The sequence below is a fragment of the Malurus melanocephalus genome, unplaced genomic scaffold (assembly GCF_030028575.1).
Source record: "Malurus melanocephalus ecotype Western Australia unplaced genomic scaffold, MMel_1.1 scaffold_475, whole genome shotgun sequence".
Classification (NCBI taxonomy): Eukaryota; Metazoa; Chordata; class Aves; order Passeriformes; family Maluridae; genus Malurus; species Malurus melanocephalus.
In genome coordinates, this window is record NW_026623707.1 from 135,719 (window position 1) to 159,868 (window position 24,150).

The 24,150-nt window shown below is 43.6% G+C and overlaps 1 protein-coding gene across 1 annotated transcript in view; it reads left to right on the forward strand.

Moving 5' to 3' along the window:
* LOC130582271 (receptor-type tyrosine-protein phosphatase T-like) overlaps positions 1-24,150 on the forward strand; it is a gene marked incomplete at its 5' end in the record, with an annotated part of 168,371 nt that overhangs the window by 134,345 nt on the left and 9,876 nt on the right. The window contains 3 exons of the mRNA XM_057380883.1: positions 5,038-5,074; positions 18,921-19,056; positions 23,569-23,598. Coding sequence (XP_057236866.1) covers positions 5,038-5,074; positions 18,921-19,056; positions 23,569-23,598 — 203 coding nt within the window. The remainder of the gene's footprint in view (positions 1-5,037; positions 5,075-18,920; positions 19,057-23,568; positions 23,599-24,150) is intronic.

Here is a 24,150-nt window from a genome sequence, read left to right on the forward strand (position 1 = left end):
TTGCTCTAAACAGAGATGAGCAGGAGCTGCTGTAACCCAGCTGGGAATGATGTGGGGGATGCTGCCAGCTGCTCCACCAGCCTGGTGGTCCAACAGGTGACTGATGCCTTCAGCCCAGAATTGTGAAAAGTAGCACYGCGGGAATCAATGGGAATATTATTTTTTTGAGGGAATGATAGACTCAACCGAGATTCCTATTGATTTTTTGCCTCTCTAATGACTTGTACTACATGCACAGTCGGGCAGCTCATTATTATCAGGGGACTTGAGGCAGGATTTCTTGATGCTGACAGGTCTGCTGGCAGCACACAGCATTATTCTTCTGGGACGTTTGGGAGGAGTGGATAGAGCTGCCAGCAGAGAGGTGCCGTTCATCCCCGTGGAGCTGGCCACAAAATAAACAGGGAGCTGTTCCAGTTCAGCACGAGCTGTGCTCTCAAAGATGAAATGGCATTGCTCCTGTGAGCTGCTGACCAGCTTTGGGGAGCTCTGTGCTCAGCAGGATTTCRGGTGTGCACTTTATCCACTTACATTGACTCCTTCTTAATCTCATCTTGGAGCTGCTGGGGCAGAAATAAAGCAGCTGTGGAAACACTTCACTCTTTGTAAGCCCCTGTTYCCACATCTGGATGTGGGCCTGAGTGTTTTCTCCATCATAAATAAAATCCTTCTCCAGCCCATCTCACATCTGAGAGGTTGAGAGGAGTGGATATCCAGTGATTAACCACAGATCATTGAAATAACTTCCTATTGTAAATAATAAAAGCGCTAACCGCTTTGCTAAACCTCCCCTCTCCAAATGACACAGATACTAAAAAAAGCTGATAATTGGAAAGGCAATAATAGGTTTGGCTTAGTCTCTGGGAGGAAATAGCAGTTTCCTGAAGCTGGCAATAAAAATTATAGGGCAGTCCATTGACCCTGCACAGACCTATTTTAAGACAGCAAACCACTGGCTGCAATGAGATAACAAAGAAACACACGATGTACAGCTCTCCTGARCTGTGAAATGTGTTGAGGAGGAAAAAATAATTCCTTAAGACTGGACAAACCYGTGGTTTCTACCCTGTGTGAAGCAGGCTGCCAGCAAGCTCCACACAGAGCTCTGGGATGTGGCCATTCCTTGTCTGGTCCAGGCACCACCAGCAGATAAAACTGCCTGTTCCCAGTTTGTGCTCCTCATGAAACTGTTGTAGGGCAGCCCCAATGGCACATCAGACCCTGCTGGTGCTGGCAGGTGGCTCTTCAGGCAAGGCAAGCACTGTTCAAGCTACTGGAAAGTCATAATCGTAGTAAAAGGGAGGAAAAATGGTGGGTGTGAAAACAGATGGATGAAAAAGCTTTGCTGCCTTCATTGTTGTTTGTGGTCTGTAAACAGCAAGCTGTCAGTTTAAAAGAAAAGGGGRAAAAAAAAGATCACGTGGCCTTTTAGGTTGTGAAGATGCAGCTGTCACATAAACATATGTCCTGCTGCCCTCGTAGCCCTTTTCTGCARAAAATCATTCCCATCCAAACACTGAGGAGACAGAGGCAGAAGCTGTCTTGCTATCATCCCTTTCACTTGAGTGAAATGTGCATTTAGGAACCTCAGTAATTAGGAGACAGCAGCAGCTCCTTTGCTTCTAAAGCAGAAGAATAAAGCTCTATTAAAAGAACGTTTTCAAAAGCCCTGGAAATTCAGGGGGATGCTAAAGCAGGCTGGTGGTGTGCAGTTTCCAGGCTGTGGGCAGGAGCTGTGCTGCAGTGAGGGTTTGCMCAGCTCCCCAGCACAGCCTGTGCTCTCTACAGAGGTTCCCAGGTTGTGCTGATGGCAGCACCCTGAAACCCTGTCCCCAAATGTGTCCATGGTGTGGGGGTTAAAAACACAGCCAGGGTTCAGCCTTGAGTGAGGGTACACCACAATCTTTTATTCATATGTAAATAAAGGTCCAGAAAACAAATTTCCATAAATATGTCAAGGTAAACACGTGGATGGGCTTATTCTGCAGTGAGCTCTCTGGATATGGAGCATGTTGGAAAATGGGGGTTGGATCAAGAGCTGCAGGATGAAATCCTGAAGGGTTTTACTGTTCCAAGATCTCAGTAGAAATGTGCCTGYATTGCTCCGTTCCTGTTTGGCTGTAAAATGTCTGCCTTAACCTGGCAGTGATACAGAGCTGGAGCAGTGCTGGCATCTCAATTTAATTTATTCCTGCGAGTTCAGCCATAATGTGAAACAGATATGCTGAATATGTAGGCTCTCGGGTCATCATTAATATTAATGTAAATCTATAAGGTCTTGTACAACTTCTCTGACATCATAAAATGGGAATTAAGTATCACAGCATTTGAAAGAATATTCAGAAACAACACAGAGACTGAAATCTGGGATCATTTTTTGGGTTTTTTTTTTCCCTAAAACCTCTATTATTATCTCTTTATTTAATTATTTTTCTTGCCATTGCTTTAACCAATCTGGATGGATCACTGGTAATTACCTGCATTGTTTATTCCTGCTTTGCTGGTGGCTAAAGAGAGACACCTCACAGCGACAGGACCGGGGCAATGTGTACAAATTGAAAGAGGAGGAATTTAGGTTAGAAAAAGAAATAAAATAAAAGCATTGTCCCTGCCTATGGCACTTTAAGGTCCATTCCAACCCCTTAACATTCTATGATCTTTACTGTGTACAGAAAAGCACCTTGAAGCAAAAGTAATACTTTTCAGAAAACAAACATGATTGTGGGAAAGTGGTTTTACTGTTTTTTKGGGGGGCGTATTGGGGTTTTTTGGGTTTATTTTTTTGGGGTGAGGGGAGTAATGTATTCATTTCTTCTGTTTCTTGGTAGAAAAGTTCATACAAACTTACAATTCTCTGTATCAAGCAAAGAAAAACAGAGTAAATTTAAAGGGATCTCATTTTTTATGAGATGCCATAGAGATGAGCAGAGGGGTGATCAGTGGAAACCAATGGAATAATCAGCCCTAATCCAGAATAAAGACTATATTCAGATTTTTAAACTTCAGCACCCCTGGGAGCTGGGAGCCTGCTGTCTGTGCAGGTTCTTTTATGTTTTCCTTCCAAGAATATGGAATCTGAAGTTCTGAAATTCACATCTTGCTCCTCTAGTCCTTGCTTTGGGCAGTGCCAGGTCTCCTAATGGGTGGCTGTCTCTGGTAAATGCAGCCATCAGTGAATGTAGATGCAAACAGAACAAATTCTGTCTTCCCAAATCACCCATGGGAGGGTCTTGTGCAGGAATACACCCATGTTCAAATGTGATCACTCTTGACTCTTCTTTTTCCAGCATTGACTCATTTCTCCAGCTTTCTGTTACACTTCAAAGSCAGCAGAAACCACCAAATGCACAGGGAAATTTTCCTCACTACCTGTAGATTGCAAAAATCCTATCTTGCTGTTTCTTATTTTACCCTCCACTGCTGATTCTCCAGCTCTCCTTGCTGTAGCTCGCAAACTCCACCAGGATCTCTCTGTCTCCTGCTTCCCAGCATTGCAAAGACAGCTCTGGAAACAAAGCTGTGCTTTTCCTGCTTCCCACATCACAAGCAGMAATAAAGAGTTTGGATTTCCAGAACAACTGGAAGGATCCATGAGGCAGGGGGGCTGGGGAGCTCCGTGTGCAGGGGAGCTGGTTTTTRAGGGAAAAAGGGCTGTAACCAAAGAGAGACAGCTCTGGTTTATTGGGATAAACAGAGCTCCAATCCCACCATGAGCCTACATGGCTGGGAATCAGAATTTCCTTGGGGATGCAGGAATTCCTTAGGAGAGTTTGAAAGTGGGATCAAAGGGAGGGTTTGTCCTTGTGAATATCTTGTTTTTAGACTGTTATCCAGATTGTGTGGCATTRCAGAAGGGGATCAGAGGGAATTGCTCCTGTGATTCCCAGTGTTTCCCAGCGTGGATCCTGCAATTATCCCCCTCCTCTGTGCAGAAAAAKAATGAGGAGAAAGGCACGGTGGGGTTGTGTGTGTCTGCTCCAGCCAGGGAGGATTTGTCACAGATGGAGCAATTTTCTCCAAGAGTAAATCCAGATTTCCACGAGGTTTGCCCAGTTGTTGGAGGACAGAGGGAGGTGCTCAGCAGAGCTTTGCTGGGCTGCTGTTTCCAGAGCACGGGCAGCATCCATATTAATGGAGCATTGTTAGCACGGTAATTTATGCTGGAATCATTACACCTGAGACGTGCAGGGGCATAAAGCGCTCCTCAAAGCCTGCAGCAGATCAGTGCCTGCCAGAGCCAGCTCTTTAACCAGGCAGCATTCCCATTTGGATGGCAATCACACTCTGGACAGCAGCAGCCCCTGCCAGGAAGGGCTGAGCACCAGGAGCTGGGGATTCCACGAGGTTGTGTTTGCAGCCGAGGTGGCCGAGCAAGCTGCCGAGTCTGAGCTTTTCGTGAAGCCAAACACAACATTCGGATCCAAATGCTGCTTCTGCAGCTCTGCAGGCTCCAGGGTGGGTTGGACCAGAGTTGGGTTTTATCCCAGCTCTGCAAYGAGGAGCTGCAGTCAGAACAGCTCRTTTGGCAGTGGCRGCAGCACAGAATGTCGGTCAGCTCCACATCCATCAGAGAGCTGAAATATTCAAACATCTTCTCCCGTGTCTGTTTGCCATGTGTTTAAATAAATACCCAATTTGCGAAATTCGCAGTAATGGTGCATGAAAATGAGATGTACGGTGGCATGTACTTTTGACCCAAGGCTTGTCAGTCTATTACAGAGCAGGTCATTTAACTGGTAAATTCTATTAGCTAATCAGGCACTTACGTGGGCTCCATCACTCACACATGGAGCGTGGAGAAACGTGTTGGCACTCACTCCAACTTCTCAATGCTTARGAGAACCAACTGCAGGCAAGTCCAGTAGGGTGGAGTGTTTTATGCACCAAAAACTGTTGGTGGTATTTTTCAAAGATGAACTACAAGAAAAAAAAAAATAGTCACTTTTAAAAGGATTGTATGTTTGCTGTAGATGGGCAAATTACACACTGTGATGTTTTCCTATATATTTTTTTTGTGTTTTTCTTTTTATTTTCCAGGAAACAAAAATCAACTGCGTCCGTCTGGCAACAAAAGGTATGTGGGTCTCCTTTCTGCAAAACACAATGCCAGAAATATAGAAACTGCAGTGGTGGCACAACTTGATTACAGTTCCTAGCCGAAAAACAAGCCTCCTTATTTCCTCTTTTATTTTTTTAAGGAAGATTGCAAAGACAGAACAACAATTTCCAGGACCACTCCACTATATTTGTAGTGTTTTGGGTTTTTTTTTTTTAACACAGGCTATCATTCTCCATGGTTCCTCCTTCCCCTCATTCTGTTGACAGCTTTTCTGACCTGAGGACTCTTCTTGCTGTTGGCAGAACATCAGTGACAAAGGGATATTAACTCCCTGTGGCATTTGGTCTCCCCACAATTGTCCAAAGTAGATAAGAGGAGATCCTGTGTAAGCCTCACCTTGCACTCAGTGGGGCACAGTTTGTACATCACAACACTTTCATGATCTAATTCTGCAAACGAGGAGGGAGCATTCCTGATTTCCACTGTGATGACCCCAGGGTGATGGGGCACACGAGTCAGAGTGAGAGAACCAGGACAGCCCCAGGTTGGTTCAAGAGCTGCAGCTCTCCAGGGACCAACGGTGGCAATGCCTGAGCTCCTCCTAAAGAGTTTACAGCTGCTTTTAACAACTCTCCTAAAGATTTCAAAATCACCCTGGGGGCTGCTTTTCCAGAAAAGATGTCAGACAGCAATTTATTTGTAGCACAGAGGTGTAGCTGTAAAAAGATTTCCCCAACACATGTTCTGGTCTCCAAAGGAGCTGTAGGGATGTGCTGGGGTGATTGCCATGGGCTGTGCTACACATCACTCCATTTCCAGGCTCAGCTTTGCCAGCTTGTGCTCTTCATGTGAAACACCTGCATGGCTGCCTGGGGAGGCTTTGGAGAGCTCACCAAAACTGGCAGGAACCCAGAAATCCTTTGAGGCACCATCCCATTTTTTTTCCATTCTTTTCACTCTTTTCTGACTTGTGSCAGAAGTTAACAACTTCAAGATCTTTTTTCCTCATCCCTTCTGCATCTGCACCTACAGAGGAGYTGGGAGGGCTCAAAGAAGCCCCATTTTTTGTCAGTGGACAGCAGAACAGGAGTTTTTCCATCTCCCTGTGGAGATGTCCCCAGGCTGTCACAGCCAGGCATGGGATGGTGGGTGCTGCAGGAGGTTCCCACCAGTGCAGCTGTTTCCCTGCTCAGATTTGGCAATGGAAACTGGTGGGGCTGTAAGCAGTTGTGTCACCACTGAAAGTCAAGGAGGACGAGCCATTTCCCATTTCCCCCCTTTCTCCTCCTCATCTGTGGCTCTGGTGCTCCCCATGTCCTCCCTGTTCCTTTCCTGTTTAAAAGTTCCTTGTAAAAGTTTTATTTAATCCATTCTCTGGGTTACAAACATTCCGTGTGTCTCAGTCTGTGTGTCTCCTCCCTCTCAGTTTTCCCAGCTGGCAGTGATGTGACCATTTCAAATACCTGATTTTGGCTTTCTGGTGGTAGAGCAAGAGCAGGAAATTGGGTGAAATGAATCTCCACAAGCTTTTCTAACAGCATGGTCTCTTCATGAGATCAGAGATACTGGATTAATTAATTTAATTAATTTTTGGAAACCTGGAGTTCCTTCTATTTCAGTTGTTCATTTTTCTGGAGCTGGTGGAAGAATGTTGTCATGCTAGGGGGACAGATATTTGTTCTGTGACTATTCAAAAGGAAATAACTTACACAGCTTGAAAAATCACATTCTGGAATGACCTTTTGTTTGCACTCTCTGTTTTGGGTACCTCAGAAAAGCATCCCAAGAAGTGTTTGACCTCCAGTTGACCTCTACAAACTGAGATAATTTACATTAACCTTGTTAAGTCACCAGGAAGAGTCACTGAGCCACCCTTGTTTTGTTCCTTCTGAATGTCATCTCTTTCTAAAAAATAATYTTTTGCTAGGATTAATTTAATAAGAAATACGAAAGAGTTGGCTAGAGCCTGAGGATTTCTAGAGCCACTGCTTTGTGGTGATCTTATCCTTTAGGTTTTTTCTTTATTGACTTGAATGGAAAAGGACAAGAAATGATGGCAGTTGTGGTGTTGATTCTCGCTGTCTCAATTCAYATCCCTTTTGATTTATATCACTTTTGATTCATATCACTTTTGATTTATAGGTAGATATCTTATTCCTCTGCATGGAGTGCACAAATCTCTGTGGRAATTCTTTTCCTCTTGCCCTCTCTCAGGTTTCAGGGCTGTAATWCCCAGTTCCTGGCCATTAGCACGGACCCTGAACAGCCCAGCTCTGGCTGATCTGACACAATTTTAGATCTCCAAAGCAGCAGCACTGGGTGCATCCCCAAGGAAAGGCAGCCCCGACAGAGTGAGGATTTCACTGTGGTGTCTTTACTAGGAATCAGGGAAAAAAAAAAAACAAAACCATTTTTTGGAGTCAGGATCAATCTCAGCATTATAAGCTCTGCTTTAAGTTGGTATCAGAGGAAAAAAAAAAAACATATTTTGTTTTGATGCGAGAAAATAAATACACACTACTGGTGCCAGACTAAATGTTCATTTTGGAACAGAGGACTGCTTTTCCCATTCCTAGACACTTGACACCACAGCAGCTCCATTAACACCAGTGAAATGAGCTCTGATTTACACCAGTGACAGCAAGATTAGCATCGAGGCGTGCTTCAGCAAGGCAAGTGTTCTCTCCAAGTACTGGATTAACAAGGGCACTAAACGTGAGTGTGGGAGTAATGAGSAGTGAAATGTGTTAGGCAAGTGTTACTGAGGGTTGTAACACATCCTGGGTGTTGCTGCGAGGCACCTGCTCGGGAGCTGAGTGGCTTTAATTGCTTGAGAGATGTACAGGGATGTTCCTCTGCCGTTCCTCCAGCAGGATGGGGGAATCTGCTTTCCCATTKCCTCAACACCAAGAAAAGGAAAGCAGAGGCTAAACCCTTTTCAAAAGTGGTTTAGTCCACAAAAAGAAACAGTTTGGGAGTTTTCCCAGTTTCCTTTCCTCCTCTTTTAGCAAGAGCTGASTGGCTTTAATTGCTTGMGAGAGCACAAGGCTGTTCCTCTARCAGCATGAGGGAATCTGCTTTTCCTGCCCCATTGCCTCGACACGAAGAAAAGGAAGGCAGAGAACTCTTTAAAAAGTGGTTTAGTCCACTAAATGAAAAAGTTTTGGCGTTTTCCCACTTTTCTTTCCTCCTCTTTTAGCAAGAGCTGAGTGGCTTTAATTCCTTGAGAGATGCACAGGGCTGTTCCTCTGCTGCTCCTCCAGCAGGATGGGGTAATCTGCTTTCCCATTGCYTCAACACAAAGAAAAGGAAAGCAGAGATGAAACAACTTTAAAAAGTGGTTTTGTCCACAAAAAAGAAACAGTTTTRGAGGTTTCCCAGTTTCCTTTCCTCCTCTTTTAGCAAGAACTGARTGGAATTGCTTGAGAGATGCACAGGGCTGTCCCACCACTGCTCCTCCAGTAGGATGAGGGAATCTGCTTTCTGTGTCCTATTGTCTCAACACCAAGAAAAGGAAARCTGAGAACTCTTTCAAAAGTGGTGTAGTCCACTAAATGAAAACGTTTTGGAGGTTTCCCAGTTTTCTTTCCTCCACTTTTAGCAAGAAATCAAGGAATTAATCAATTTAATTCGTTGAGAGATGCACAGGGCTGTTCCACTGCCACTCCTCCAGCAGGATGAGGGAATCTGCTCTTTGTTACCATTGCCTCAACACAAAGAAGAGGAAAACTGAGAACTCTTTAAAAAGTGGTTTAACTCATTTAAAAAAAAAACAAAAAAAAACCAAGTTTTGGAGGTCTCCCAGTTTTCTTYCCTCCTGTTTAGCAGGAAATAGGCTGTTGAGATCAACCTTGGTGCTCTCTCCACGTGGTTCCCTATGTGCTGCTCCTGGTTAGATGAACCCGATTCTTGCCAGGGCAAGAAAAAGCTCTCAAATCTTTTTGTTTTGGGTTAATAAACRTTGGGAGGAGGGGGTGGCACAGCATTTCAGAGCAGCAGGTCCCCAGCCAGGCCAGCAGATCCACTGAGCCCATTTCCCTCATTCAGTGCCAACATGCAGGAGATGGGTGGTGTCTGTGGGAATGGTCAGTGCCGGGACTCACCCTCAGACCTTTGCTGGGGTGAATTTCCTGATCCAGCAGAAAGCAACGTGTCCATTTGTGTAGCCATCCSACACCGTGCCAGCATGCTTGGAATCCACCCACATTATTAACCTTTTGTGTCTACATGTGCATTTWTTTTCAAATTCATTGGTCTCAGATTTTTTTGTCACTTCCCTCCTTGCATGGGCTACTCTTTTGTTTTTTTAAATTTTAAATTACTGGACTAATGTCATCTTTCACAGCATTAGGCACTTGGATGCATTTCATTAACATAAAACACTCTTTAAAAATGTTTGTAATTAAACCCCAATTTACCAGCTCTCTGCCATACAATTTTCATTCAGAGGGGTTATTTATAGGTTTTGCCACGTGGTTTCCTTGACAGCATTTGTTTTAATAYGTCCCATTCTTTCCGAATTAACGGACTTGTTCTCCCTGTCTTAAAGCAACATATTTATATCGACACTTTATTAGAGAAAATTGCAACCTCTCACCAAGAGAGAGCGATTACCTCTTGTATTCCTAAAGTGCATTAAATTAATTTCACAGTGTAATTGAAACCAAGGCAGAGGGCTCATTAACGGTTCCTTATCTCGCGATACTTGTTTCTTCTTTCCTTAAAATGTGAGTTCTTGCAAATGAAAGAATGGAACTATAATAACCATTATGAGGTACATTTTTTTTTCTTTTATTTTTTTTGCTTTTTCTTTTCTTGTGCATGCTGCCTGGGAACCATTTTGCTTGTTCTTAGCAGTGATAGGTAGACAAGAGGTGACCACGCGAAACCCGCCCAGCCTCTTGAGCACAGGTGATTATCAGTTCAGGAAAAGGAGAACTGGTCAAACTTCCATTGGTCTGAGCAGCTTCATGACTGCTTGTTTAATATGTGTTTTACATGAGAAATTATTTTAAATTACTCCAGCTGAAAGGGAACAGTGTTTTCATGGCACTCCTTCAATGCCAAGGGGAAGATCTGCCTGTGCTGAGGGCCAGCTGGGGGGCTCAACTTCTCTTAAATATTCACAGGAGGACTTGGGTGTGATGGAAGAGCCCCACAGATCCCCCTCTGCACAGGCTGAGGGTCCCCCTGAGTTTCATGGAGCTGAGCTTGCATTTCTAATTAAAGGTGCTGCTGCATTTTCTGGGGCTGGTTATTGCATTTATCCTTAGACAGCTGAGTCCTGCTGTCACAGAAACGATGGCAAGAAAAGGAAAACTGGATTCTGTAAGCCCTCTGCAGAAGAACAGAGACACTATAGAAGGTGTAGTTTCTATAGAAACTTCTGCTGGAGTCAGAGATGTTGCAGAATKGAGCCTCAGTCGCTCACAGAGGGGAGGTTCAGAACCTCTCAAGGGCTTTGCAGTTTTCATCAGAGTGAACCTGGAGGTGTGTGTGCCATAAAATCACCCCATCGTGTGTAACTGGGACAAGGATCATCATTAAATCCAGAAAATCTGAATTCAGAGAGGAGATCYCATCAGCTCATGGAAACAGCTTCCTCAGCCTGATGTGCACAGAATGAGTGACTGGGATGTGATTAATGGAAAAGGAGGGCTGCTTTTCACTTTTCTGATGGATTACATTTCTGCAGGAATGCTCTCCCAGTGCTGCATGCTTATTCCTACCTAGCTATGATTTCCTCACCAACAATTATTTCAAGCACACATCAGGACAGCTGTGATGATACAGGGGCAGAAAGGTGCTGGGATTACTGCAAAGTTTAAACACTGTTAAGATGGGGAAAAGGTCCTGAATCAGCGCTGGAAAAAGGAAACTTCCTGGGAGAATGCTGAGATCTCAGTAAAGAACCTGGGTCTGAAATGTGACCAGGGAGATCTTGGGGTGGGGGGAGAGACTGGAAAATCAGTGGGAAATGAGGAGGGAAAAGGTTGCTGCTGTTCACACACAGTTCTGCATATGAAAAATGTTCATTTAATAAGTCCTGCTCCCTCAAATTCATTGAAGAGGCTTCTTTTGTTTCCTGCAATACATTCTGGTTTTGCAGGCAGATAACRTGTTTTTTAAACAGATCTAATCCCACTTCAAATCTGTTTGTTGCTGCATTTTGTCTCCTAATACACTTGGATATTATTCCTTTGACAGGTTTATTCTGTTTTATGCTATTTATTTCAGGGGAGTTTATCACACGTTTTAAGTTGAATGCATGAAAATGTTTGGTTGTTTTTTTTTTTTCTCCTGAACAAATTTCTGCTTTCTAGAGGTTATTTTTTAGCACAAATTTCATGCATCACAATCCCTTTAGGGGCTTCCTTATCCCTTGGAGGCAATGGAGCAGCTTTGAATCAGTGCAGAACCTGGTGCAGAACTGGATGAGGCCAAAAGTGGCTGAGTTTGGTAACTGCAGCCCAGTTTCCAGAGGTCATTATCCACTCCAGAGCTCTGGCTGCGCTGTCAGACCCTAATCTTGGGCTCCCCAATTAAAAAAAAAAAAAAAAAAAAAAAAAAAAAAAAAAAAAAAAAAAAAAAAAAAAAAAAAAAAAAAAAAAAAAAAAAAAAACCCAAAAAAAAACCCCCCCAAAAAAACCCAACCAACAACAAAAAACAAACAAACAAAAAAACAAAAACAAACAAAAAAAAACCAAAAAAACCAAAAACAGATGGAGGGAAGGGGAGAAGAGTCAGACTGCCTAAGATAAAATTTGGGATTGTTTAGCAACAGGAGAGGGTGACCACATCACCTTTGTCATTCAAAGCATTCACTGCCAGGTCACACTGGGTAGCTTCAGGAAAGAAAGGCCTTTGGAAAAAAACAAAATAAAATGTATTTTAGCAGTGTGAGCCAAGTCCTGCAGGCATCTAAGCAGGCAAGGATTTGCCTGGAGCAATGTGGAGGTTCTTGCCCCTTTTCAAGTTTCACCTTTGGGGAAAGGATGCTCTTGGCCACGTGTTGTGGCTGGCCCTGATCCGCTGTACATCCATCTTCATTTGCAGAGAAATTGGTAGCCAGATAAAGGAGTGGGAGTTAAAGAAAAGTCAGTGGTTGGACATCAAAGCCACGAGTAAATGTTGAATCAAGAAAAAAAATTGTTTTTGTTTTACTTAGTTTTAATGCAGGGAGCAATGGATGATTCCTCACTCATGAATTCAGGGGCTTGTTTTTCATCTCTTCTGCCTGAAATTTTGCAGGAAGAGCTCTTGGGATGCCCCTCTTGTGCACAGGGCTGGGAGATGGTGCAGAGGAGGGGCAGCTGCACGGGGGAGGCAGGAGGGGCTCTCATGTTTTAGAGGACAGCAGTGTTCCATGTCCCTGAMCTTCACACCTCACACCAGCTCATTTGGATAATCAGGGCTTTGTCTCCATTTCCTGATACCTTCAGATCCTTTCTAAGGCTTGTSAGCCACTGGGTAGATCCCGTGGATCACTTAAAATGGTTTTCACAAACAGATTTTCATTGTCARTGTCCTTTAACAATGCATTCAAAGACATTTTTGGAAAATGCCTTTGTTGTGTGTGTTGATCCTCTTTGTGATACCCATTTTKTAATGAATTACACCAAAKAAACAGCCAGAATGGAATATGGCTTTTAGCCCCAAGGCTGCTACAAATACACTATGCCTGTTTCTTAAATAAATTTTCTGATAAGCCACTATTCAGAAACAGGGTTGACATTAATGAGCTTTTGAGCTTCTTCCAGGACCTGGGCATTTCAAAACTACATGGTAGCATTAGGATAGGTGATAAAATCACAAGGTAGGTGTGAAAGAGACCATTTTTTAGGATTATAATCATGATTAATGCAGGGAAACTGCTCAGAGGGGACTGACTGGGGCAAAAGTTAATAATTAGGAATCTGTTCTGTGTCTATAACATTGTTGGGCACTGAGAAGTTTTTGCCTGTATCAGTCAAAAGATTGATTTTCACATGAAAAAAAATTAAGTCCCACCTGTAAATTTGAACTTGTGGTAATGGGAATTGTACTTGTACTTATCCATTTTGATAATTTTGAGTTAGTTTTTAAATAACTCTGCAGAAGTGAAGAGTTAAACATGCTCTCACCCTCTGAACTGTCACATCACTTGTTGGCACCACGGCAGCTGCTCTTTAGCTGGGCCCTTCTTTCAGGGAAATCCAATAACCTTCCTCATTCGTGGGGACCCTATATCTGCCTTCAGCACAAATTAAATGCTCCTGTTCTGAAGAGAGAAGAAGAAGAAAATCAGGATGAGAAAAGAAAAGCCTTTGTGGTGGATTTGCCTAGAATCTCCAGAATCAATTATTCACTTCCAGCTCTCTTTTAATTCTCATTCAGTTTAGCAATGCTGATCTTGGTTCCTCACTGTGTGTTTACCCTCATCCTCCTACAGATACCACCTGTAAGCCTGAAAATCCCTCATACAAATTCTGCTCGCTCTTTCTCTCCAGGACTGCTTTGTTTTGCTGCTCTCTCCACTCAGAATATGGTTGAAATCTTTTGCCTCTCATCATTCTGTCTCTTCCTTCTGAGCTTTGCTAAAGAGATGAGTGTGTCTCATTACAGTCTGAATCTTGTGCTGTTTGCAGTCTTCACCAGCTGGAGGTGGAAAATTGGTGTAGTGATGTTGTGTGTGGTGATCCTCTTTGTGATRTCCATTTTTTAATGAATTACACCAAAGAAACAGCCAAAATAGAACCTGGCTTTTAGATGTGATGAGCTGTTCCACTCTGCTGGCTCATGATATGTGGAGGCACCAGCATCATGCAAAGGGGTTTTTTTAGTGCTGATGCACTGCTGGAGGGTGTGTTCAGCTGCCCCTTAGGGATGGGGATGGATATTTCCACACTAGGATGTAAAAAAGTGCCTTTCCACCTTTATCTCAGCYTTATCCTTCCTTGGAGGCACCTGTCTGCCCTTGTGTTTGCGTGCCAGACTGTGTTTCACAGATACAGATATTATCAGGGACTGAAAACATGAGAGAAAACATTCCTGCACGCTGAGCTGCTTTAATAATTCGTAGGCCGCTCACATAGAGAGCAGCATAAAAAAATAAATAAAGGAAATCATGTTTACAAGTGATTTGAGAATAGCTGTCTTTGGAATACAAGCCTCTAGGTCTGTTAGGAGATTTTACATTCAGCCCACTGCCTGGCCATTATGCGCTGTAAAGAAATTACTCTGATTGTGCAGATCATTGCAAGGCATAATGACTGGGAGCCCAATATTTTTCATTAATTTTTTCTGGGTTAAATAATGCTCTGAAGTAATTCTTCTGATTTTTTTTTTTTTTGTTCCAAGAGTGGATTTCTCTCTGAAGGAGCTGAGTTTTTAGGTGTTACAAACTTGAAACCAAACCCCATCATTACCAGACTTGTCCCTTGTTGGGTTTTTCCTGTCATCTGGCGGGGGCTGAAACTTCCATTCCTTGTGTCCCTCCCTCCCTCACACTTGCACTGCCCTTCCCTTGACTCTGAATATTTGACCCAGTTGTCCTTATGACCATTTTATTWGCTTTTTCTTCTCCTCCTGTTAAACTTTGTGTTGCTTCTGTCTCCTGCACTGTGTCACTTGTGATTGTGGCACCACTTCCATTGCAAGACTTTGTTCTTTGTGCCTCACCTGGAAATCTCACATAAACACCTGACTTTTCCTCCTGCTTATGGATCTCTTGAATTCTTTTTCCTGGCAGTGTAATTTTTTTTTAAATGCAATATTGCAATTGCTGCCTAAAGTAAAGAATGTTTCAAATTGCAGTTAGTGAAATAGGTTTTATGGAAGAAACTCGTGTTATCAGCCCTGCTTAGCTACATGCACTCAGTAATCATTCTTTCCTGGATGCTTTTCAGAGTGCCACCTCCACAGAGGAGGTTGCTGTATATCTGGTGGCTTATTTCAAATAACAGACCTGTGCAGAAATTGCTGGGAGGAAGATTGCCATGGTGCCTTTCCCTGAGATGCTGCTGCTGGGTTTTCCCTCAGAGGGCACTGCCCAGGCTCCCCAGGGAATGGCTGGAGCTGGGCCAGGGCAGGCTCAGGCTGGAKMKCAGGGRAAGGTTCTYCTGTCCCCAGAGGGTGCTGGCACTGCCCAGGCTCCCCAGGGAATGGTCCCGGCCCCGAGGCTGCCAGAGCTCCAGGAGCGTTTGGACAGCGCTGCCAGGGATGCTCAGGGTGGGGCTGTTGGGGGGTCTGGGCAGGGCTGGGGTTGGGCTGGGTGATCCTGGGGGTCTTTCCAGCTCAGGGCATTCTGTGATTCCATGAACCAACAGCAGCAAGGCCAGATTAGACCTAAATTAAAACCTTGATTAAGCCATCAGAGTGTGATGATSCAGAAGCCTGATGAGCAGGACAGCTCTGGAAAATTGGCCATTTGCCCCTGCCCTGCTCTCTTTGCATCTCTGCAGCACCCCCAGACCTGYACCTCCCATGAATGTGCTTCCTGTGCTGTCTTCTGTCCCCCTGAATGATGCTGGATCTTGAATTGGACTGAAGAATGGGATTTTGAATGGGACTGAAGAAAAACAAAGTAATTGTGTTGCTAGGAAAGGACCAAGATATTGAAACAGCTCTGAGTGATCAGTGGAGCGCTGGGTGAATGTCAAAGCTTGTGAAAGTCAGAGCCAGGCCACTGCTCTGGCTCGTGGGATGGTGCATTTTGCACAGCACATAAATGAATATCTCTGGACAGCCTGGTGCWGTGGATAAGGCTCAGACAGGGAGTCAGGGGACTTCCAGTCTTCACTCCTTCCCCTGGTACTGCCTTCTATCATTTGCCTTCCTTATTAAGAAAGCAAGCTTAGGGCAGAAAATCATCCTACTTCGTGTTAGTGCAGAATAATGGGGTCCTGACCTTTGTGGGAGCTCTGGGTGCCTCTGAAATGCACACACTAATAACTGTGGTGACCTGCTCTGTGTCTTATTATTCCAGCATCCWGCTCCTGCTCCAAGGAACAATTCATTCCAGGGAACGTGGTGGACGTAGCCACTAGAAAATACAGCTACAGTTTGTTTTCATTCCTTTTTAATGCTGGCAGTACATAAACATGGTTTTTCAGAAAGAAAAGGGTGGCCCCTCAAGCACAGCAGTGCAGAGCTTTGCAAGTGTGTTTAAAGGTGTTTGTATGAAATGGCCATCTGAGCAGTTTTTATGGGCTGCTGTGCTCAGAGGATTTCAGATCCTGTGTCTCTATAAAGGAGAGAAGCAAAGCTGAATCCTAAAACAGCGTTTCTGAAAGGAGCAGCAGAACAGGGACAGAAAGAGCTCACAGAGCTCCTCCTGCCAGGACAGGAATGTTCTCACCTGCTGCTGGTGGTGGGGCAGGTGGGAAACCAGAGCAACCAGAGGAGATTTAGGCATCTGCAAGGAAAATACACCACAACATCAGGAAACAAAGGATTTCTGCTGTAAAGTTTCACTGCAAGACTCTGAGAATGCCAGAGCCRGGAATTTGCTGACACATTCTCCATTCCTGGGCACTATTAGCTGAGACAACTCACAAATGTTTGGGCTGGTAGCCTAAGGGAGCTGTCGGCCTTTGCCAAGAGAGATAGAAGGAGTTGCCCAGAAGATCCCAGTGAATGGGTCACGCAGTGTGGAGGTGTCAGGATGGATAATGAGCCTTTCTTCTCCTCCTGGAGCTGCAGGAGCCTCCAGTGGGGTGGGAAATATCAGATAAAAGCACTCTGACCACACATTGCCCGGAGTAACAGTGACAGCCTGGCAAAATCAAACCAATCTGCTGGGTTAGAAGATGGAGTTGACAGCACTTTCTTCTTCCTTTTAACACAGCTCACACTCCATGAGGGTATTCAGATGGTACAGAAATGAGGGGTGTGTCTGACTGTGCTGTTTAGAACAGAAAACCATTCTCCAACACCTATTATTTWGGGTCATAGGAGTAACTGCAGCTCAGCTGAGGGATAATTTGGAGTACTTCTGACTTTCATTTCCAATGAATGGAGATTTAGCCATTTGCAGGGTGAAATTGTAGCTTTCTCATTGCCTTTGTTGTGTGATGTGTTGGGATTGCCTGTCTGAGGTGTGCAGCTCACCTCTTGGACACATTTACTGCAGGGTTGTAGGAGAGGCTGTCAAATAAAGATGGAAAAATGCGACTGATACATTATTTTATTTTCGTGCTCAGGAGTCCCATTAATGCATTTCAGACATGTGAGCACAGAAGTTATCAGTGAACTCTTAACTGAGTGGGTAAATTGGTGAATGCAGCAGAACAGCAGAGTTGTCAGGGGCAAAAAGCTGAAAATTACACCTGTGATCCCAGGAGCCAACCCTTTTTGCCTGGTAAATATTGTGTTTTGCTCTGGCTAAACTAGATTAACAGCTCAGCTGCAGGAGGAGTGAAATCACGCTTTTATCACCACATCATCTCTTAAAGCAGTCTAACGTGTGGCAAAGAGGCACAACAACACCAYGGTGACAATAACGCTGCTGTCTCACATGGACTTGATTGAATATTATATCCCTGAGCAAGTGGCTTTGTCAACAGAAATGATTCAGATTTCCTGAAGGTCAAAGCTGTTAAAAGAACAAATCATGGTGGTGTTCTGGTGTCAGCCCTCTGTGTCCACCTTTGCTTCCCTTTCCCTGCTGCATTTAAGCTGAAGGAGCAGACCTGGCTGACTCCAGCAGCAAAGGTGAAGCTCAAGACAAGAGTGTGATCTCATGTAACACGAATTAATTTAACTTCCTGAGCTGCAATGGTGATATTTTTAGGAGCAGTTAAGTGTAACAGGGATATAATGAAGATARGCTTATTTAGTCTTTGGAGTAGCCATGACTCAAATCTTGTGGGGATTTCTAAATCAAGATCAGTGGCTTGAGCTATATCTGGACAAATTCTGTGCAGCAAGTGGTGAAGTCAGCAGAGCTAAGGTCTGGAATGAGCAGACCTGGGAGAGGGCAGCTTTCTCCAAGGGGCTCATTTAGTGCAGGGAGGAAAGAACAGAAATGTTCTGCAATGAATGTTCCTAAATACGTTTTATTTTCAGATCTGTAGATTTCACTTGTGGGAAAAAAAAAATCAGCAAAAAGTTTGAAGCAGAAATTATTCTCTCTTGTTTGGGCTGAAGAAGTCATGCATGGAGTGCTTGAGGTGATGTGTGAGGTGCTGAGGCACTGGGATGGATTGCTCAGAGAAACTGGGGGTGCCCCATCCCTGGAAGTGTCCAAGGCCAGGCTGGAAGGAGCTCTAAGGTTCCACCTTTTCCAGTGGAGCTGTCCTTGCCCATGGCAGGGGGTTGGAAACCTTAAAATGGGTTTTAAGGTCCCTTCCAACCCAACCATTCCATTGCTCTGTGTGTTGGATTCATGCTTGTTTCATTGCAGTGAGATGCTTAAAAAAACCTCCAGTCCACTGAGAAACACAAATGTGAGCTGATCTTAGAGGGAGAAAAGTTTCTGCCAAAAGTATTATTATCATTACATGTCAGTGTGTTCACTATTTCTATGAGTTAGGACTGCAAGTCCATTTAAACTATTTTAGATTAAAATTAGAACTGTTCTTCTCCTGTTTCTGGGTGCATGCTGAGTGCTTCAGAAGAGTAAATTCCCCATTACTGGAGAACTTAGTAAAATATTAGAGCCATTTGCACTATGCTGGGATTTTACACCCTATTACTGSTCTGAATTATCTGTCATTAGCCCTCATTAAAGGCAGATTTGGTTAGATGGACAATTGTCTATTGCAATTTGATTGCAAATATGTTGCTAGGCTTTCAAATGAATATTTAAACCGGATCATTGCACAATTTTCGTACAATTTTTTTTTTTTATCTTGTCCTTCCTCTCCCTCCATCTTTTAAGGAGCTTCCACCCAGAATTCCAACGCAGTGGAACCAGAAAAGCAAGTGGACAGCACGGTGAAAATGGCTGGAGTTATAGCTGGTCTCCTGATGTTTGTTATTATCCTCTTGGGAGCCATGCTTACCATCAAGAGAAGGTAAGTTTCTGCTTTGCTTCCATCTTGGACKTCCTGGCATCTTCCAAAAGAGGAATAAATGAAGATAAAACATTCTTTTTGTGTGCCACAGGGCAGCAGTTAATGCCTGTTTACATCACACTGACATTAAGGGTTGTAACACCACAAGAAATCCCTGTCCTGGGAGATCCAGCAGCAGAAGAATGGTTGTTACTGYGAAGAGAGAATGATAATTAAATAATAATTAATTGATAATTAATGTGAGAGATAAGTCATTAAATAGCACGGAGAAGTACAAAGGGATCAAAGGAGCACCTGTCCTATAGTAAAGGCTGAGGGARYTGGGATTGTTCAGCCTGGGGAAGAGAAGATTTGGGGTGACSTTATTGTGGCCTTGCAGTGCCTGAAAGGAGCTGAGAAGAAAATGGAGAGAGATTATTGACAAAGGCCTGGAGTGCCAGGACAAGGGGAATGGCTTCAAGCTGACRGRGAGGAGGTTTATATTAGAATATWTTAGATATTRGGGAGAAATTMYTCCCTGTGAGGGTGGGGARGCCCTGGCACAGGGTGCCCAGAGAAGCTGTGGCTGCCTCATTCCAATTTTCCAACACTTGGTTCTGATGTTTTGGCTGTCACAACTACCACAGCACGGGCTGTTATCTCACAGATAACACAACCAAACACACACACAATTCAGAGCAAGTTCTAAAGATTGGAGACTGAGGATCCTTTTGCTCTGTGTAAAAATCCCCAAGCTCCTGCTGAGCTGAGCTGGTCCCTGAGAGAGAGGACAGAGCCCTGAGTGGAGCCTGCCTGGTCCCTGCAGCAGCAATGTTTGCTGAATTTGGGTGTGATGCCCCATGGACAGAACTTTGTTATTGGGTTTTGCCACAGGCTCTGTAAACCTGGGCAWTTTTCTTCACAGTTAACATTAGAAAGGAGGTGAGTGGGAGTATTAGAAATCTAAATTCTCCTTTTCTTTTTTTTTYCCTAGAGCTGGAAAATTACATTTTGCTCTGTTTTGTTCCCACAGCCCCTCCCAGGGCACACAAACCAAACCCCTGCAGTCTGTATTTCTCTTTTTTTTTGCTGCAATTTGCAGCGATAACCCCTGGAAGACACACTGAAATAAGGAATAAACTGGCTCATTGGCTTTAAAATCTTCTCCCATTTAGAAGCTGTGAGTGCAGGAGGAGGYTGGGGAGGCTGTAGCACACCTCCAGCCCCTCCAGAGCTGCTGCTCACATCCCTTCTGGGCTGCCTTGGATGGGCACCACCAGCTGGGGCTCAGAGCTACACATGGACAAATGTGCCCTGGAGATGRATCTCAGCCTGTCAGGCTCATTTCATTTCTAAACTAATGCAGGTTGGGACCAGATTTCATAAAAAGCTGATTTGGACAACAAATTGACTGGAATTTCTGGAGGAGCAGACCTGAAAGCTGGAGCTCTTCTGAGAGAACAGTTTAACAACGAAGTTCTTTATTTTATTTTGCAAACAGAAGCATTTGGAGCTCAAACTCTTGCATTCCTCACTCTAAAAAGAGTTCCCTTCCCAGTGCACCAAGGCCTCAGGGTACAAACAGTGGAGCTGTGCAAGGCAACAATTCAGAAAAATAATTTAATGAGATAAACTTGAGGCGTTATCTTCAAATGGAGCTGGAAAATATCCCAGTGACATTTGTCCATTGTCCAGGGCACYGCAGCTCACTGGTAACAGGCACAGAGGTGGATTTCCTGGATGGAGCATTTGTTAACCAGGAAAAAGAGAAAAGGAAGGAGAGGGATTAGAGGGGAAGGAAGGCATTGGTTGGAGGTGAGCACTGAGATCATCAGGARCCTCTTTCTGTTCCTCTGAACACACAAAATCTCAGCACACTGCTTTGAACCTTGCAGACACAAGGCATGAGCAAATGGAACCGGCTGCTCACGGTCTCAGCAGAGCAAATTGCAAAAATTCCTGGGGGCTGACAAAGTTTTAGAGGGTTTAGTCAGATATGTAAAGCTGAATTAAGCTAACCAGTATATTCCTGCATTGGGAAATTTTGGTTTGACTTTATGTTTGTTGTCTGAAAGTTTTAGTTGGAACTTGGGGTTGCTAAAGTCTGCTAAAATTTCCATATATGTATATCTCTGTCAAAAATATATCTGGAAATACCTCATTTTCATTGTATGAAAATATTTCTAATTCTCTAAGCAGCTTGGTTTCTTGTCCTTAATATTAATTAAACYGATTTGTGTTGTAGACAATACAGGATCAATTAGTAAAAATTAGCTGAAACAAGAAAAACAAGACATTTTTCAGAGGAAAATACCCTTTGACTTTGCCCCTCCCCAAAAGATTTTATTTTGGTCAGTTCTGGTTTCATCTGGGCAGTTTTAATTCTCCTGTAACCATGACTTGCATTTCCCTGGAGTGAAGAATGTGACACCTCTCARTCCTGTGTGTTTGAGCAGACAAAGCCTCTCCTGACCCCTTTAAATATGAGGCTGAATAAATAGGATCAGACAGCCTGTCATGGGTGCACTGTAAATCAGTTCTTTAAACTGCTGTTGGTAGCAAAAAAGGAGATTTGGGGCTGTGTAGGGTCTGGGATTATTTCCTTCTATGAAAATTCAGCTCTTTATTCTGGATTAGGATTCGGGTTGTTACCTTAAACTAATTAAATAAAAAGCCTCTTGAGCAGAACATACCCAAGATGTAGGATAGAATGAGGTAAAGGGCTATTTGAACATTTCCTATGYCCATCCCTGTTTAAGACAGGCAGGGGTTTGGGGTTGTGTTGTACATTCCAGGACCAGCTCATGTTTAACTGAACCATAACTCAGACCAGTTTCCACAGCAAGCTTTGAAATATTCCTTAGCAAGCCCTTATTTCAGGCTGCATATTTCGGGAGGATTTGAGCCAAAATGGACTGTCCAATTCCAAAACATTATCCTCCCTTTTTTTCCCTCCTTTATTTTCTATCCTTATAGAACAAATCTTTCTGAGCTTTCCCCTGCAGCCTGGAGGGATCTGCAATTTTTTAATGAGGGGTCTGGGGGGACCCCAGGTTTCTGTGGCTGGACAGAAGAGCAGCAGAAAGCACAGCAGGATATTCAAGGGGGCAGTTACAGCCAACAGTGCTGTGTGAACCCTGGGCCTGCCTTTTAGAGGAGTTGGTTTAAYGGAATAATTTTGGGGATTTAGGGAGGAGTTGGTTTAATGGAATAATTTTGGGAATTTAGAGGTTTTAGCTGTGTGGGCTCTGATTTTCCACATCCTGGTCATTTTCCCCTTTGTTTAGGGATTCAGTGGAACTTGGATTTTCGCAGGGAATCTCAGTGGCAATCACTGCACCTTAACCCATGCATTTCCAGGGCGTGTAGGATTCTGCTTTCAGGAGACAATAGTGTTTAGTTAAAATGCATTCAGGTGTGCCTTAGGATCAGTGCCATTCAAATAACCTGGCAGGCATCAAGAATCTGGCCAGAACATCAAGTTTATAGCAAAGGCCATCACCAGGAAAGCCATTCACTTCAGTTAAATCCTCATGAGCAGCCTTTTACCCCACGTGTGCACATTAAAGAGGGTGATTGAGCACAGTGACTGAGCTGAGCCTGGTGTCCACWTGTGCTCATGGAAATTGTGTTCAGAGCAACCATAAAAATGAACACTTGAACCCTGATTTGTATTTCTGATTTCTAGTCTTCCCAGTGTCTCCAGGGATTGGATTTTTAAGTTTTGCAATAGGTTGAGATTTATGTTTCAGTTTTTTCCCCTCTCTTGACCGTTGCTGTTGTTTTTGTGGTTCCTCATTGCTGCTGGTGAATCTGTAACACCCTGGGCTGGGTCTGGTGTGATCCAGTCTTTTCAGAGAAGCCCCTTTCCAGTTTTAAAAGTGAAAACATCACCTCTTCAGCTCTAACTGATTGCCAAGGCTCAGTTTGTGGTGCTGCTCAGAATGTTGTGAAATGAATTGTTGAGAAACCGTGGTAGCAAATGCTTAATCACAGTGATGCAAAAAGCTAATGCATGCCCCCAGTGCTCAGCTATAAATATGGAGTGATGCTTGAATTGGTAATGAACTATTTGCATTTTAGAGTTTGATGAAGCTTGATTTGTCATTAGACAATTTGCTCATTGTCTAAATATTGCGAAATTGTGGCGTTCTTACATTGTCATTTGCCTATTTATTGTTATTTATATTAATAGTCTGACATCTTTCTTTCCATTTCAAAGATACCAAAGCACTTGAGAGGCAAAATTAAATCTCATTGCCCATGTTACTGACATGACAAAGTGAGGGAACTAAGAGGTGAGGGGATTTTTCCATGATAGCAGAAGTAGAAACACAACCTGTCTCCAGTTCAGCATCAATTTATTCCCCACCAACATTCAGCTCCTGAAAGAAGTGCCCCCCAGTACAGAAAACAGCACAAATACTTTGTGTATTGAAAATAAATCSCAGAGTTCATCTAAATCTAATTATATGCTTTTCTCTTTTTCTCCTTTTGGATATTTTGTTCATCTGACTGGCCGTCAATGTTTAGAAGAAATGCGTATTCCTACTCCTATTACTTGTAAGTACTTGGCTGGAAATGAGCTTTTTTGAGCATGCTCACCCTGTGGTAATTTTGTGCTTTGTTGTATTCTTTTCTATTTTTATATTTTTTACCATCTCATTTAGCCTTGTCTTTCCAGCAGCTTGTGTTTTATTTCCCTCAGTTGCACACTGTAATGTTTTCCCCATTTTACCACTGCACCTGCAAACACGTGAATGTCTACAGATACGTCAGTTATGGTTTATAGCTCTTCAAACTGGATATCAGGAGAAATTTCTTCACCAAAAGGGCTGTCCAGCACCAGAACAGGTGGCCCAGGAAGTGGTGGAGTCACCATCCCTGGAGGAATTTAAAAGTCGTGTAGATGTGGCACTTGGGTTAGAGATGGACATGGGAACAGTTGGACTTGAAATCTTTTCCAACAAAAAYGATTCTATGATTCTGTAAATGCTGATGGACAAATACAGAGTGTCCCAAGTGCACCTTTTCAATTGTCCATAGCCAGACTTCAGGGAAATTCACACCTAAGTTATTGTTGGGAATTTCTCAACCACAGATAAAAGTTTTTTT